Raw genomic sequence first — 18,242 nt, 5'->3', positions numbered from 1 at the left:
CTCTACCTTTTATTCATTTATTTATTTTAAACCCTTGCCTTCCGTCTTGGAATCAATACTGTGTATTGGTTCCAAGGAAGAAGAGTGGTAAGGGCTAGGCAATGGAGGTTAAGTGACTTGCCCAGGGTCACACAGCTGGGAAGTGTCTAAGGCCAAATTTGAACCCAGGGCCTCCCATCTCTGGGTCTGGCTCTCAATCCACTGACTATCCAACTGTCCCCTTCTCCATCTTTTAAAATTCAATTTAAATGTCACCTCCTCCAGGAAGGGTTCCCTGATTCCCATTGTCTTGGTGCTGGATTAAACACAACCTATGGTCTGACACAATGGAACCTGCTCATTTTGGGGTTGCTGACCTTGAAGGATCTTTGGAGATAATAATAGCTAACATGTATAAAGCCCATTAAGGTTTGCAAAGCGCTTTACATGCTCTCCCATTTGATCTTTACAACAATCCTATCAGGTAGGTACTATCATTATTCTCATTTTACAGAGGAGGAAACTGAAACTGACAGAGATTTGGTGACTTGCCCAGGATCATACAGCTAATAAATATAGAAGGCAGAATTTGAACTTGGGTCTTCCTGATTCCAAGTCCAGCACTGTCTCCACTATTCCATGGAAAATTTAGCATTGTCTAGATGACCTTAAGTAGTCATGGCTGCCATCAGAAATATCCTAATCCATTGGGGACATGATATCTAACATCAGGAATCTACCCAACTCTCCAGAGCTGAGGAACCTGCTCTTGAAGGGAAGGAGGGACTTATACAGGGTTTCTAAATAGAGGGCTTCTATGAAGTGGATTTGACTTGAACTCGGGATAATCAAAGTGTTTACTCCTTGGAGGTAAGGGGTGGGATGTCAAGGACCAAGCATGTTCCCAGAGCTAGATGAAAGAGGCATCAAAGTCCTGAGTTCAAAGTCCATCTCAGACAGTTAGTTATTAGAATGCTGGGCCTGGAGTCAGAACTCAAAGACCTGTGTTCAAATCTAGACTTAGAAACTTACTAGCTGTATGACCCTGGGCAAGTCATTTATCCCTATTTGTCTCAGCTTCTTCATCTGTAAAATGAGCTATGAGAGAAGGAAATAGCAAACCACTCTAGTGTCTTTGCCAAGAAAACCCCAAATGGGGTCACAAAGAGTTGGGCATGACTGAAAAACAACCATACAACAAAAATAAAGGAGAATGGCTCCAGAGATGTCTAAAGTCCCTCCCAGTTCTAAATCTAGGATCCATCATCTAAATCGATGTGCAAGACTGGTAGAAGTTGTGATGGCTCCTGGCTGGTACTGATGTCTACAGCCCTAGAGCAAGGGAATGAGCTTCTTCCTCAGACCTCACATACCACTTTGTTTTACAAATCTCTAAAGCATTTATCGGTCACAATTTTACCTTGTAGCTATCTGTGGTCTTGTCTTAGTCCTCTCTACTAAGCTCTAAACAGCATGAGGGTAGACCCTTTGATGTCTCATCTAAATTTCATATCTTCCCCAGTGTTCTATTAGTATTTAATAACTTTTTGCTAATGTTATTCATCCCCAGAAAGAAATAATAACTCAGTACAAACTAAGATTTTTTTTTTTGCACAAGGCTAATGTAGGAATTTGTTTTGCTTGACTACATAATTATAATGGGTTTTGTATTTCATGCTTTCTCAGTGGGGGAACAGAGAAAAGGAAGGAGAGAGAAATTGTAGACCTAAACATTTAATATACTTTTTTTAACCCTTACCTTCTGTCTTAGACCCCATTTAATTTACTTTTTAAAAAAATATTTGTATGAATAAGACTCAGGGGACACCCATGGCAGTTTTTGAAATAATGTTCATAAAAGTATCTAATATATATGAGGAAACCAAAAGAGAATGGGGTAGAAAATTTAATCAAATTACATTCATGCAAGAGAGTGCTGGAGACAGCTCAAACTAACTGGTGATTGCTAAATATTGTGTAAGAATTTAAACCTCAGAATCTTGCTACAAATCAGGGCTTGATTTATTGTTTTGTTGATTGTCTAAACTTAAGAATGTGATGGAAAAAATGTTACCAATGCAGATTAAATTTAAAAGTGCGCACTACATTTTTGGAGAGCTGGTTGTCAAGCACTGCCAACACATCTCTGCATCATTTTCACTTTTGTGATATGATATATGATATAAGAGAATGGTTTATATGAATAGGATATCTTTCCTAAAGTTCTGCTAAGGAGCTCATTTCATTCTTCATCAGAAAATAATGAATTGTCGCATATAAAGAACTAAAGCTCATTTTCCTTTTTACCTTTAGTCTAGTTAAAAATGTGGGGCAACTGGGTGACTCACCAGACCTGGAGACAGGAGGTCCTGGGTTCAAATCTGACCTCAGACACTTCCTAACTGTGTGACTGTGGACAAGGCACTTCACCCCCATTACCTAGCCTTTATTGCTCTTCTGCCTTGGAACCAATATTTTGTATCGATTCTCAGACAGAAGGTAAGGTGTTTGTTTTTTTTAATGCTTATGCATTTTCCTTAGTTCCACTTCCTTCAGTGGAAACCCCTCCATTAGATTCAGATCCATAGGAAAACTAATGCCCTGCTATTCTTATAAAATAACTCTAAGGTTATGATAACCACAACTTTCCTATCCGTGTGCCATCTTAGCCTGTACTCTAATTCATTATAAGAGGTTGTTTAATAAACAAAATCAATGAGGAGGCTGGGTTATCTAGGCAGCCTTGACTTGCCATTGGCCAGCCCTTCACAGCAAGTTACAAATGGCGCACACTCCATGGCTTGGTGTAAACTAAAAACTTCTCAAGCAGTGTCTGCTGTAACATAGCTAGTGACTTTGCTTCCTAAAAGGAAAAAGATGGGTTTCTCTTGTTCTTGGCCATTTCCTTGTTCAGTCACTTACCTGAAAATATTTCCAAAAACAGGATCTACACTGTCATAAATAGGCTGAGTGATAGCTTCATTCAGGTCTATTCTGGCAAGAGTCCTGGAGGCATAGACACCATCTCTCAGACAAACAGCCTTCAGGGTCTGATGGAAACCTTGATTTCCCTTGCTCCTCTGGAAAAGAAAGTGGAAAAGTAAATGGTAGGCAATAGGCATTTATTAAGCCCTTAGAACTGGGCGCTATGTTAAACAAAGTGAGTATGAAATAGAGTCAGGTTCTTATTGTTTGGGCCCAAAATCCATCCCAAGACTTGCAGAGTAGATTAAATGTTGTCTGAAAAAGAACTCAGGGGTGCCACTATGTAAAATGGATTTTGATTTGAACCCCAGATTTCAATCCCCAGAAGTCCTTGGCACTTCCCAGAATTCCCTATAATCTCACCTGAGTCTCCACCTGGGCAAGATCACAATTTAGTATTTAACGGGCTCTCTGCCTTCCAAGACACTGTCTTCCTCTACTTGGCGATTGCAAGATGTAGTGAGTAAAATGTAAATGGGCTAATCAGCCCTAGGCATATGGTTTATTATTTTGTATCCTTGATTTCTAATAATCCTTAATAAACCTCATAAAATATACTTTTATTACTAGAAACTAAAATTAATTATTATTACAGCTAGGAGGCTCAGTGGATAGAGAGTCAGGTCTGGAGTCAGGGGATCCCAAGTTCAAATCTGACCTTACATACTTCCTGGCTGTGTGACCCTGGGCAAGTCATTTAACCTCATTTGCCTAACTCTTAGATGCTCATCTGCCTTTGAACCAATAGTTAGTATCAATTCCAAGATAGAAGGTAAGGGTTCTAAAAAAAAAAAAGACATAAATTCAACAATATAAATGGAAAAAATGAAATGGATTATTACACAATTATTTTTTTTAACTCTTACCTTCCATCTTAGAATCAATACTGTATATCAATTCCAAGGCAGAAGAGCAATAAGGACTGGGAAATGAGGGGTTAAATGACTTTGTCCAAGGCGCTATATCTAGGAAGTGTCCGAAGCTAGATATTTGAACCCACGACTTCCCATCTCCAGACCTGGCTTTCAATCCACTGAGCTATCTAGCTGCCCCAGTGTTGTATAATTATAATTCCAAAGGCTGGCCCCAGAGAAAAGGTGACAAAATTCACCTCTCTCCCTTCTTTGCAGAGGATGAAGACTATGGGTGTGGACCGTAGCATATAGTCAGATATGGTTGACATATTGGTCAATTTTGCCGAATCTTTTCTATTTTATTCTTTGTTGCAAAATATAGTTCATTGGATAAGGGGTGGGGGGAAGATATTTGAACACAGATTGGAGATGGAGTAGCATTGTTAAGAACAGAGAGAAGGCCAGTTTGGCTGGATTGCAGAGTGTAGGAGGAGCAATGTCCAATGATCTTAGAAAAGAAGGTTGGAGCCAAGTTGTAAAGGGCTTTAAAACCTAAACAAAGGAGTTTATGTACTAGAGGCAGCAGGAAGACATTGGAATAAGAGAGTCTCATTGCCAGACCTTTGCTTAAGGAAACTTATTTGGGCAATAGCCTAGGCTAGCGTAGTGTGAGGCAAGAAGCCAAGTGGCCAAATGGGAGATTTTCACAATAATCTAGGTAAGAGATGATCAGGGTCCGAACTGACAAGAGAGTGAGGAGAAGGGATTAGCTGCAAGAAGTGTTGGGAAGGCAGAAGGCAGAAACAACAAGATGTGGCAGCTGATTGATATATGGGGTAAAGGAGAGTAAGAAGTGCAGACCAATGCCAAGACAGAACCTGAGAGACTGCAAAGATGGTGGTGTTTTACACAGAACCAGAGAAGGAAGAAAGGGGATATATTTTTAGGGAAAGATAAAAAGTTCATTTTTGGACATGTTGAGTTAAGATGTCTTGAAATATCTAAAAGGCAATTGGTGGTTTAGGACTAAAGTTCAGGAAACTATTAGGGGAAAGAGGAAAGAAAGGAAGGAAGGAAAGAAGGAAGGAGAGAAAGAAATCAGACATACAGATAGATAGATAGATAGAGATAGATAGATAGATAGATAGATAGATAGATAGATAGATAGATAATCCATGAGATCCAATGAAGCAGTTAATCCAAAGATGTCAAAGATAGAAATAAAAGTCCAAAATATAAGAAAATAGTCATAGTGGCCTTCTTCACTGTAGCAAAAAATTAGAAATCAAGTGAATTCCATTTATTGGAAAATGACTGAACAAATTATGCCATGTGAATGGTATATTATATGACCTTGTTTACACCCATCACAGTGCTTGGTGAAAGTGGAATGTGCTTTGTTGGCCTTTGGAGTTTTGTGCTTACTTTCCCTCATTTCTGACATTTTTGCATTCAGAGTTTTTTAGTACTTAATCTCAAATATATACTATATCTTACAAATTTACCTTCATCTCTCAAGTATCTTAACCATCTCATTGTTACCTCCCAGACCATTTCTTTTACATTGTTTCACTTGCACTCACACAAAATCTCATTCTCCTCCCTTTCTCATTTTCCTTTCAATTAAAAAAAAATAGGGGGCAACTGGGTGGCTCAGTGGATTGAGAGCCTGGCCTAGAGATGGGAGGTCCTAGGTTCAAATCTGGCCTCAGACACTTCCCAGCTGTGTGACCCTGGGCAAGTCACTTGACCCCCATTGCCTAGCCCTTAACACTCTACTGCCTTGGAGCCAAAACACAGTATTGATTCTAAGACTGAAGGTAAGGTTTTAAATAAAAAAATATATATATATGTCAATATGTTTTGTTTTTACATAACTTTTATTTCTGAATATATTCCTTGTCTCTCCTCTACTGAGCAAGCCATAACAAAGAATAAAAAAGAGGGGAAAGTCAGTCAGTAAAACCAACCAACATGTCTGAGAGATTATGAAATATTCCAAATCCATAGTCTCCCACCTCTGCAAAGAAATAACAGTGGTATGTTTTCCTAGCTCTTTCCCAGTGTAACATTTAAAATAGGTCCTTGCCATAAACTGTGGCAGTTAAAAGAGTAAAATAGTGGAAGATATAAATTATGATAGATATAAGAGTGGGTGAGTAAATTGTGACCGCAGAAAATATGTTTTCACTACAGTGTCTTGTTTTAAATCAAAATATAAGGTGGTCACCAGGGAAATATTCCCAATTATTCAAATACCCAAGTCAACTGGGTTTTATAGAGAATTTAATTAATAATACAATGAGGAATTAAAGAAAAGAGAGAAAGAGAGAAAAAGGAAATAAGTATGAAGGGTCTTAAGCCAACATGGCCTAGACCTGAGTCTTAAGAGAGAGAGATCAGTCATTCAGTCTTTTATCACTCACCACAAGGTCTGTCTAAGCAAGGATTCTAGTGACAGAGTCTCCTCAGAGAGAGTTCCAGTCAGAGTCCTCCTCAAAGAGCCTTCCAGCCAGAGACTATTTCAAAGGGCCTCTCTCAAGAGCCTCCAGATGGACAGAGTCCCCTCAGAGGAGCTCCAGCAAGACCTCCTTAGAGATTGTCCTCCAAGAGCTTCCCTTCTCCAGAGCCTTTCTCAAGTGATCCTCCAAAAGGACTGACTTTCAAGAGATTCTGCTTTTTCTTCTATAGGGGGGGTTTCTCCTATGTCACCTCCCCTAAGTTCTTCCATCTACCAATCACAGTAGATGTTTTCTAAAGGACAGCCCATTCTGAATTCACTGCTGGGTCGACTAATCCCTTTAGTAAGTTTGAACCAGAAAAAAACTTCTGAATAAGTTTTCACCTCTTTGCTCCTGGCAATTTTACAAGTTGCCTGACCTTTAATAGGTACTTAGCACCCCATTGTATTAATTCTAAAAATAGGCATGGCTTAAAGAACTTTTTGCCTCATTATAAGTATGGGTTTAAGTACTTTCATTGTTTAGCAAGGAGTTTTCTCCCCTAAAGCAGTCTTAAGTAGGGGTAGAGTAGAGGTCCTCCCATTTCTGATCCAAGTAGAGTTCTCACTGTCAAAATGGGGAATGTTCCCAGTAGGGAATTGTTCCAATGGAGAATTCCCCAATGTGGAAATTTTTAACATTCACAAGTCTGAGAAATTTCAAGATTCACACCAGAGACAATCTTGGTCATTATGATTATTTAGAAAAATTCAATTTTGTTTTTGTCAGGTGGGTTTTTTTGCTCTTTTCATCTACATTATTATAATTACTTTGTATACTGTTTTCCTAAATCTGTTACTTCACTTTGCATGCTTTCCCATGCTTCTCTGAATTCCTCAAATTCATGATTATTTACATTGTAAGTAACAGTAAGTAATAATTATAAGTAATGCTTTTCTTTTTTTAACTCTTACTAACCTTCCATCTTGGAATTGATTTTAAGTAATGGTTCCAAGGCAAGAGCAGTAAGTGCCAGACAGTTAGGATTGTGAATTGCTCAGGGTCATATAGCTATGAAATATCTGAGGTCAGATTTGAACCCAGGACCTCCAAACTCCAGTTCTGGAGTTCTATACATTGAGCCATCTAGCTGCCCCATCTTTCATTTTCCTTAAAACCCCCACCACCTCAGCCATCCCAGCTACACAGAAAGACACAGAAAAGAAAGCTCTCAATTTTCAAGTTCTTGGCATTGTCCAAAGTTTCAAAGTTAGAAGCAGATAGTATTTTAGTAGTGGAAATGACAATTAAAAAAATTCCCACCTCTGCCTTTTTTTACTGACTTATCTCCCTTGCCTGGAATGTTTTCCCTTCTCATTTTTACTTTTTTTATTCCTTGGCTTCCATCAAGCCCCAGTGAGATTCCTGTCTTCCTCAAGAAGTCTTTCTCAGTGCCCTTCCCCACACGATAATGCCTTTCCTCTGAAATTGTCTCACATTTATACTCTTATACATTGTTGTTGATGTGCCCTCATGAGACTATAAGCTCCTTGAGGACAGAGCCTTGTTGACCACTGCTTTACCATAAATCCTAAGGGCATTGGAACCCTCTGACTTGTAACAATAAGTCCTTACTATGTGCATTTTTCATTCATTCAATTATTCTTTCAGCTCTGTCTGATTCTCTGATTTATCCCTCAATATCTTCTCCCTCTCTCTTCTTTCAAGAAAAGTTTACCTTTCTCAATATGAGGAAACTTCTATATAATCTAATCTAAAAGCTGTGCTATGTCAAACACATATGAATAAAAAGGCAAAGCCACAAAGCCAACCTTCCTGCTTTCAGACAAGTATGTGTGTGCAAAGGAGGATGGGCACTTTGAAAAAGAAGAACTTTTTCAAGTTGCTGCTTCTTCTTATTCCCCCTCCCCCCAATCCTTACCTTTCATCTTAGAATCAATACAGGATATTGGTTAGAAGACAGAAGAGTGGTAAGGGCTAGCTAATTGGGGTTCAGTGACTTCAAAAGGAAGTATCTGAGGTCAGATTTGAACCCAGGACCTCCCATCTCTAGGCCTGGCTCTCCATCCACTAAGATACCTAGCTGCCCTTTCTCCGGCTGCTGTAACATTTAAAAGAGTTGTTTGACATAAACTGTTAAAGATAAAAGAGTGGTTGCCTTAAACTGTGACCACAGAAATATGGTTTCAAGATATTGTCTTGAGTTAAATCAAATATAAAGTTGTTGCCAGGGAAAAATTCCTAAATATGAAATATACCCAAGTTAGCTGGGTTTTTATGGAGATTTTAATTATACAAATTAAGGAATTAATGAAAGAGAGAGAGTAAGAGGAAGCAATGAGAAAAGGGCTAGGCCAGCCCAGGCCAGCCTAGGCCAGCCTAGGCCCAAGTCCTAAGAGAGAGATCAGTCAGTCTTTAATCCACTCACCACAAGATTTGTCCCAAGCAAAATTCTAGTGTTCAGAGAGACCCACCAGTTCAGCTAGTCTGAGCTCCAATTCAGCTTTGGCAAACTGAATTTTTAGAGGCCTTTTCTGACCTCCTTTTAAAGAGAATTTTCTCCTATGTCACCTCCCCTAAGTTCTCACATCTACCAATCACAGTAGACGTTTTCCAAAGGACAGACCATTCTTAATTCACACCTGAATAGACTAAACTTTTGAGTAATTCACACCTGAGTAGACTAAACTTTTGAATAAGTTTACACCTCTTTGCCCCTTACAAGTTTGCAAGTTGCCTGACCTTCATAGGTACTTAGCACCTTCCTAAAAATAGACTTAGCTTAAGACTTTTGCTTCACTATAAGTATGAGTTAAGTACTTTTTCATTTTTCAGTAAAGAGTTTACAACTTTATCTTCTCCTAGAGTATGCTTAAGCATGGGTGGAGTAGAGTTCTAACATTCCTGATCAAGTACCTTCATTGTTTAAAATGGGGAATGATCTTAACCAAATCTTCTGAAGTAGGGTCTGAGAATTTTTAAGATTCACAATCCCCCCTGATGATCATTGGGAGACTAGTCTCCCCATTGATAATTTACCATAATCATCTTGTAGTCCTAAATGTACTTCTAACTATAGATATCTAAAATATTCAATTTTCTAAGAAGAAATTAGAGTAGTGAGGGAGGAATAGAAAAGAAAGAAAGCAAAACCAATGTTTTGCTAGGTGCATTGACAGAAAGCCAAATTAGGGGCAGTCCCTTTTGGCATAAAAGTATACATTTACAATAAATGTTCAATCAAACTTCAGTTCAATCAACCATATCCAAGGTTCATTCTTGATCTTCCTGATGTAGTGTGGGTTTTCTGGCATCTTTCTGCAATAGTTCATTCTCTGGATATTCTCTGGATTTAGGAGTTATCAAGCTTCTTCCTTAAAGATCTTTTCTCGAACAAAAATCAAAATCTTGAATTTTTATAAAAATACAATCTCAAGAAAAAAAATAAAAAATCTTGGATTTAAAATTAAAATACACTGCTTCTTGCTAGCCACATGCAACTTAACAATCTTGCCTTTTGAAATGATGGAGCATCTTCTTGACTATTGAGCAAAAAGAGGAGAACAAGAGGTGGGCATTCAAAGAGGGAGTAGCTCTGCCCCCACGCTGCTTCTCCTTTCAGCCACTGAATATTTGAGTCTCTTTTGGCCTCTTGGCTGGAAAGGTGGGAGAAAGATTGATGCCCTTCTTCCTTCATTCCCACCCACCACCTCACCAGGTTATACCCAAGACTCTATCTGCCTTTTCTGCTTTGGAGCTTTCTTTCCTAAGAACGTAAACATCATTCTTGAGATGCATGCCCAGGCGTGGAGGGAACCTTGTGAGTTTAAGGAATCAAAGGTCCTAAGTCCTTTGAATAGAGCTGACTAATGGCAAAAAGAGCTTCTTGACCAAAGAAAATGGTCACCAGGGGGGAAAATGGGCCAGTTGTTTAGTTACACAGCAGAGAACTGATGTGAGATATAGAATGTCTGTTCAGCAGTTCCACAAATTGCTTCATGTTCTAATGTTAATGACCACCTCCCAGAAGACTGTGATGGTAGTTATAGATTACCAATTGCTTAAATCTTGTCAAGGTGGGCTATGAGTCTTGTGTGTCCTTTGTTATTTCTTTTGCACACAGGAAATAAATACCTATCTGAATCATATTGTACATTGAGTGCCTTTCTCTGCACTCTTTGGGGAAACCTTAGGCTTTAATGTAAACCTTATGCAAGTTTTCCCCAGGATACTAGGATGGGGCACTGAAGTCAAAATATGAGAAAAAGGAGAGTAACTCTTCTCTCTTGAGGCCAGAATCAATCACACAGAACTGAATTCAGTCTACCTAGTGCATGGGTCCATAGCAGCAGAATCCCTTAGTGGAAGAGAGAATGGGTGCATTGTCACAGCCCCTTGGGCAGGGATCCTTCAATGATAGATATAGAAAAGGCTATAGCAATCCTCCTCTATATGCTCATTTCTGAAAGGAGAAAGGGAATGTGTAATGGAATGCTGGGCAAGTGTGATGGCCAGAATAACCTTTTTCTGATTAGGAAAGAAAAATCTTGTCATGTGAACCGAGAGGAACAAAATATGACTGCTTCTTCACCCCCCCCACACACACACACCCCTTTTCTTTAGTTAGCCACAGGGGCTTATTGTAGTCAAGTCATGCATAAGAAAGAAAGACATTTATTTCTCTTTACAAAATTTAGGGCAGCAAAAAGACCTCAAGCATGAAAAAGAAATCAAAGTATTGACCCTGTTTGACAAGGATTAATAGAAACATTAGAAAGCCATATGGCAGAAATTAAGTTTAGACCAGAGTTTCTTCACTTTGTTTGGGTCATGAAGCCCTTTGGTAGTCTGATGAAATCTATGGACCTCTTCTCAGAATAAAGTTTGTAAATACATGAAATAAAACATGTAGGCTTACAAGGGAACTCAATTATATTGAAATGAAGTTAACAAGATATTAAGAAGATAAGCTCGTGGACTTCAGGTTAAGATCTGGTTTAGATGAACAGTTTATACCATACATCCCAGAATGTTTCCAAAAGATACATGATCTAAGTAACAAAGATTATGTCATAAGAAAACAAGAAGAGAACCAGATCAGAACCCTTTCATAGTTATGACAAAGCAGGAGAAGGTGAATTCTTAAGTAAAGAAGTAGATAGAGGATAACCAGATAGCACAGTAGATAGAGCTCCAGACCTGGAATTGAGGGGACCAGAGTTGAAATCAAACCTCAGACACTTCCTAGCTGTATGACACTGGGCAAATTACTTAATCCCAGTGGCCAAGCCCTTATCATTCTTCTGCCTTAGAACAGGTAGATGCTAAAACAGAAAGAAGGGTTGATTTTTTTAAAAGGGAATATAGGTAATTGGGGGGGGGATCATTTCAGTTATATGAAATTGAAAAGCTTTTACATAAATAAAATTAATCCAACTAGGATAAGAAGTGGAGGTTAAATGGGAGAAGTATTTGTATCAAGAATCTCTGATAAGGTCCTGATATCCAAGATAATTAAGGAACTAAGAGAAAAATTTAAGAATAAAAGCCATTCCTCAAAAGATAAATAATCAAAGAGTATGTACAACTTTCAAAAGAATTGCAAATAATTAATGACCAACTACAAGGTAGCTATGTGGTGCTTGGATAGGGCTCTGGGTTCAAATCCAGTTTCAGACTAGCTGTGGGCAAATCACTTTAACTCTGTTTGCCTCGGTTTTCTAATTTGGAAAATGAGCTGAAAAAGAAAATGGCAAACCACTCCAGTCTCTTTGCCAGGAAAACCCTAAACAGGGTCACTAAGAATCAGATACAACTAAAACATCTGAACAATAATAACCAAATAAGGGAATGTTTCCAAATGACTAATAATAAGAGAAATGCAAATCAAAATAAATCTGAGGCTTTACCTCACTCAAAGCAAATTGGCAAAGATGCCAAAAGATGTAAATAGTCAATGTTGGAAGGTCTGTGGGAAGAATGAGAATGTTAATGTTCACTTAGTGGAGCTATGAATTGAACCAAACATTCTGGAACCAATTTGGAATTATGCAAATAAAAAGAGTAAAAAAATCCATATCCTTTGATACAGAAATACCAGAATGAGATACAAACCCCAAAGAGGTCAGTGATGAAAGAAGTCCCATACACACCAAAACATTTATAGACGTACTTTTTATTGTAGCAAAGAATCGAAAACAAAGTTGATCTTCATCAATTGGAAAATAACTAATGCTGTGGTCCATGAATATAGGGTTTCTGTGCTACAAGGAACAATGAATATGATAAATACAGAAAAGTATGGGAAACCTTTTATAAATTGTTGTAAAGTGAAGTAAACAGAACCAGAAAAATAATATGTACAACTACAATGTTCTTTCTAAATAGAAAGGACAACAAAACAAATGAAACAAAATGCTATAAAATTATAGTTAACACATTTGGTCCCTAAAAAGTCTCATGAATAAATACCTTCCCTATTTGTTGGCAGAGTTGGGGGATCAAGCACATAGAATACTGTAGATAAGAATCTCTATAAGGATCTGATATCTAAGATAAATACGGAGCTCACTAAATAATTAAACAACTAAGATATAAGAATACTTCCAATGTATCAGTTAGGGTCACTGAACCTAAGTAAAAAGAGTTATTTTTTCCCCTTTTATTATTTGTTACAAGGGTTAACTGTTCCAAACGATACAGAATATACCACTAAACTTTTATTTTTTTTAAGAAGTGTTAAAAGGCAGTTTGTTTTTCTGAGAGTAAGTCAAGGCTTTTAAACAGCAATTCTAGAAGTACAAGGGACAAGCTATCATTAGAAGCTCTGAACAAACAAAACCTAGAACATTATCTTAAGACCTTCTTCTTTAGGAGGATCAGAGAATAAGAAGCAAAAGAAAACATGTGAAGTTTAGAGAGAAGGTATTTCACTTGTCCCTAGGTGTTTGTATTTATTTCTGAAATTCAACAAATAAACTATATTATATTCTGATTTAAATTCACTATAATGTTGTTACTAATTAACAAATAATTAAAAAATGTAAATTGTTCTTTTAATAAAGTGTTCTTTTGTATAGCAAAATAATAATTTGTGCTAGATGTATGGTGTAATAAAACAAGCACTAGCCTTAGAATCATGAGAATTGTATTCAAATTTCAGATCTGATATTTACTAACAGAGTTGTTACTGAACCTTATTTCCTTCATCTGTAAAGTAAGGATTATAATACTTGCATTGTCTAATGAACCTTAATATGTAATTTGATTATTATGCACCTCTCTGTTGTCTCATTTACAGACCCCTTTGTTGTATTAGCATCCATCTCCCACCACTGCATACCCACAAATATCCACAAGACCTAATCCCAGACTTTCTTCTCTTCCTTTTCTCTAATGCTCACTTGGTGATATCCTTTGCTCCCACATGCCAAATTATTGTCTCTATGTAGATGACTCCCAAATCTATATATCTAGCCCTAATTTCTTTCTTGAACTTTTAATACCTACCAAGTACCTATTAGACATTGCCACCTGGAGATCTCACAGGCATCTCAAACTCAACATTTCCTAAACAGAACTCATCCACTTCAGTCTTTACACATGGTAGACACTTAATAAACATTTGTTCAATTGAATATGACCCATGCTAATTAATCTGTGGGTTAAGTTAATTATTTGGACTAAATCTGAGAATCTATCATTCTCTTAGTAATAGCTTCTGGAATTGAGGATAGATCATTTAGGTCAAAGGAGAAGGGAAGGGAAGAGAATTAAGTATTTATATTAGCACCTACTATGTGCCCCACTGTGCTAAGTGCTTTTTTTTCCCCCTTTACTTTCTGTCTTAGTATCAGTTCTAAGGTAGAAAAGCTACAAGGATGAGGGCAGCTAGGTGGTTCAGTGGATTAAAAACCAGTCCTGGATTTAGGAGGCACATCTGGCCTCAGATGCTTCCTAGCTATGTGATCCTGGGCAAGTCACTAAACCCCCATTGCCTAGACCTTAATGTTCTTCTGCCTTGAAACCAAGACACAGTTGATTTTAAGATGGAAGGGAAGGGTTTAAAAAAAGAAAAGAAAAACAATAAGATCTAGGCAATCAGGATTAAGTGACTAGCCCAGGCCACATAGCTGGGCAAGTACATAGTCTTATTTTGATGCTCATAACATTAGGAAGTTAGGTGGCACTGTTGTTATCTCCATTTTACAGTTGAGGAAAGTGAGCAGACAAGGTGAAGTGACTCATCCAGGGTCACATAACTAATAAGTATCTGAGGCCAGATTAGAATTTAGATCTTCCTAACTCCAAATTAAAAACTCCAATTAAAAAGTGAACTCTTTGACTACATCATCAAGTGAACTCGATGTCCCAACAAGGAAACAGGCCTGTTGAATTTCAAGTATTACAATTGCTTTATATATTTAAGTTGGAAAATTCAACATGACTCAAAGGAGGGTCCAAAACAGATGGGTGCAGGTAAGACAACCAGCATCTTTCTTTTTTAATCCTTTGCCTTCTGTCTTAGAATTGATATGAAGGTGGACCGCTCAGTGGTTTACACAGTATTGATTCTAAGACAGAAGGTAAAGGTTTAAAAAAAAATAATGCTAAGTATTGGTTCCAAGGAAGAATAGTAAGAGTTAGGGAATGGGGTTTAAGTGACTTGTGTAGGGTCACCCAACCAGGAAGTGTCTGAAGCCAAATTTGAACCCAGGACCATCTTATCTTATCTTAGGGTCTGGCTCTCTATCCACTGAGCCACTTACTTGCCCCAGCCAGAGATCTTCTTCCAAGGGAGCATCTAGAATAGGTATAAATAGGCAAAAAGGATGCTCTCACCCCAAATTTTAATAACATCACAATTTCTCTTGGCAACAGAGCCAAAAAGAAGCATCACTCACAGTCAGACATCCACTGAGGATTCTCCGGTAGGAAGCCCGTGCATTTCTCACTCCTTCCTGCAAAGGATGTTGTACCCTGGAAAAGCAGCGGTCCACATCCGTCTGCAGCAACTGTATTCTCTCCTCCACAAATCTCCGAAGGCTGCTCAAGTGAAAGAATTCATTCTGGACAGCAAAGACCACAAAAGGTGTTAACCCACAACCCCAAGAGAAAGCCGCAGTAGCCTCCTCCAGGGGCGTCCCCTCCTGGCTAAGCAGCAAAGCCAAAGTTGGGGCCTTAGAAAAGTGAGGAGAGGGGATAGTGGGGGGCCTCTCCCTCCACAAGGCAGGCCTCTAACCCGAGACCTCCAAAGCTCCCACCATCCCAGAGTGTTTACCTGGCCACTTTTTATCTGGTTCTAGGCCACCAGGCCCTGAGGTCTGTCACCATGGGACCCCTCCCCAAGCCCACCTCCTCTCATAGGGTTGAGATTTCCACAGGAACTCATGGCTGTACCCGACTAGGGAGGAATGTGGTCCCCGCCTCAGCTCATCGCCTCAACTGAATTTGTCCTGGCCATCAAAATTCCTAGTGATGAATCTTTTCATTAACTGTTAATCTCAAAAAAGATCCTGGTATTTTAACAGACTACAAGCTCGACATGAGTTAACAGTATGCTGTGATAGCCAAAAATACGAATAGGACTTTGGAATATATTGACTCATAATAAACTCACTGTGGGCATAAAAATGAGAATAGTGGAGGCAGCTGGATCGCTCAGTGGATTGAGAGTCAAACCTAGAGATGGGAGGTTCTGGGTTCAAATCGGGCCTCAGACACTTCCTAGCTATGTGACCCTGGGCAAGTCACTTAACTCCCATTGCCTAGCCCTTATTGCTCTTCTGCCTTACACAGTATTGATTCTAAGATGAAAGGTAAGGATTTTAGGGGAGGGGGATGAGAATAGTAATTGTCCCATTGTATTCTCTGCCCTGCTCAGAGCATTTTGTCAGTTCTGTGTGCAACAATTATGCCACAATTAGGAAGGCCATTGAGAAACTGAAGAGTGTTCAGAGAAGGACAACCAAGATCACGTCACATGGGGGCAGCTGGGTAGCTCAGTGGATTGAGAGTCAAACCTAGAGACGGGAGGTCCTGGTTCAGATTTGGCCTCAGACACGTCCCAGCTGTGTGACCCTGGACAAGTCACTTGACCCCCATTGCCTAGCCCTTACCACTCTTCTGCCTTGGAGCCAATACACAGTATTGATTCCAAGATGGAAGGTAAAGTTAAAGAAAAAAAAAAGATCATGTCACAGGAGATGAAGGGATTCAAGTTTATGCCATATAAGGTGTAGCATAGGGATATTAAATTTGTACCAGAGAAGACTGAGGGAGGGACATAATAGCCAAGTTCAAGCCTCTGAAAGGTCATTACTCGAAAGAGGGATTCATTTTGCTGTACAAAAGTGGGACGAGCTACCGCCAGAGAGAAGGAGCTCCCTCTCATTGGAATCCTGAAAGCAAGAGCCAGAGGAGAAAATTTGCTGGGTATGTCACAGAGTCCGATTGTTATACTCATTTTACAAATGATAAACTTGAGTTTCAGAGTGGTTAAATGACTTGTCCAGGATCACACAACTAGTAAGTGACTGAGGCAGAATTAGAACTCAGGTCTTCCTGACTCTGAGTCCAACTTCCTTTGTAACAAAATAGTGTTTCAGTTGTTTCAGTCATATCTCACTCTTAGTGACCTCATTTGGTCAGTAAGATACTTGGCAATCTTGGAGTGGTTTGCCATTTCCTTCTCCAGCTCATTTTTATAGATGAGAAACTTGGGCAATCAGAGTTAAGTGATTTGCCCAGGGTCTCACATCTAATAAGTGTCTGAAATTGGAATTAAACTCAGGTCTTACTCATTCCAGTCCTGGAACTCTATCCACTGAGCCACCCAGCACCCAACAAAGTAATACAGTTAAGCAAAATAAATTAGCACACTGAACTTGACTGACAACAGATGTCTTATTTGCAGCTATGGTCCACACCTCTCTGTTGAGAAGAGGCAATTATACTTTGCCATCAGTCTTTGCCTTGGTTTTTTCACCTGTAAAATGAAGGTGTTGGACCAGACAAATCTAAGAACCCTCCCTATTCCAAAGTTCAATGATTCTACACACAAGACCCTGTGCTAAACCTAAAGACATGGCCAAGGGAGTGAGTTCCCCGTGAGCAAAACAAATACTTGAACAATAACAACAAAAAAAAACCCTACTATTATTTTAAAATCATTTATTTCCTAAACTCTCAATTTATGAGTTATGATATAAAAAGGTTTTTTTTTAAAATTTGATCTTGTATATTTTCAGGGTTTTTTTTTTTCCCCAGAACTCAAAATAACTGGCAATATTCCCTCTCCAAACTTTCCAGCAAGTGATTGAGACTAAGTACTCAAATCTAAAAGCAAAGAATTTTTGGAAAATTTACTGTTCACTCCAATCGGATGACTGTCACAAAAATACCATGGAAGATTCACCTCCCAACCTTCCCTACCCCACTTCTATCCCTCTAAGTCTAATCACCCATGAACCAGTGTCTAGCTCCAAGGAAAGGAATATGCCCTAGAGTTTGGCTGCACCTCAAAATTGGGAAAGAACAGCATGTAGTGCAGACTTCTCGCCATTTGTTTTCTGAGATATTTTTCTCTGTATTTGTAAAAATAAACTAGCTTTGCAGGGGACCACATCTGAATGGCTTTCCATAAATGTTTCCAAAAGCAATCTATTGCTGGGTGGAAAAGCTGATTTCATCCCAAATGAAAAATTTTTCCCAGAAAGTTAGACGCTCAAACGTTCTTCCAGAAACAGCAGAGAACCAAGGATGGGTATGGAACATCCTCTTTCCCAAGGATTTTTTCCCATAAATTGTATCCAAAACAAAGATCACAAGAACTGGACTTAAAAGGCAAAAAATACAGGATATACCAATAGTCAGTACAGATTTAAGCTATTAAGGCTTAATAAAGTTTAATAAAGATATTAAAGTTTTAAGCTATAAAAGCTTAAAACCTCACTAAGTCTTG

At 38.7% G+C, this 18,242-nt stretch overlaps 1 protein-coding gene across 1 annotated transcript in view; it reads right to left on the bottom strand.

The window, feature by feature from the left end:
• NUGGC (nuclear GTPase, germinal center associated) overlaps positions 1-18,242 on the bottom strand; it is a 97,665-nt gene that overhangs the window by 20,734 nt on the left and 58,689 nt on the right. The window contains exons 12-13 of the mRNA XM_016428625.2: positions 15,184-15,348; positions 2,902-3,059 (exon numbers count right to left, since the gene is read on the bottom strand). Coding sequence (XP_016284111.2) covers positions 2,902-3,059; positions 15,184-15,348 — 323 coding nt within the window. The remainder of the gene's footprint in view (positions 1-2,901; positions 3,060-15,183; positions 15,349-18,242) is intronic.

This window comes from Monodelphis domestica, chromosome 1, assembly GCF_027887165.1.
Source record: "Monodelphis domestica isolate mMonDom1 chromosome 1, mMonDom1.pri, whole genome shotgun sequence".
Taxonomy (NCBI): Eukaryota; Metazoa; Chordata; class Mammalia; order Didelphimorphia; family Didelphidae; genus Monodelphis; species Monodelphis domestica.
Note: the sequence above shows the minus strand (reverse complement) of the source record. Positions and strands in the feature narration are given on the sequence as shown.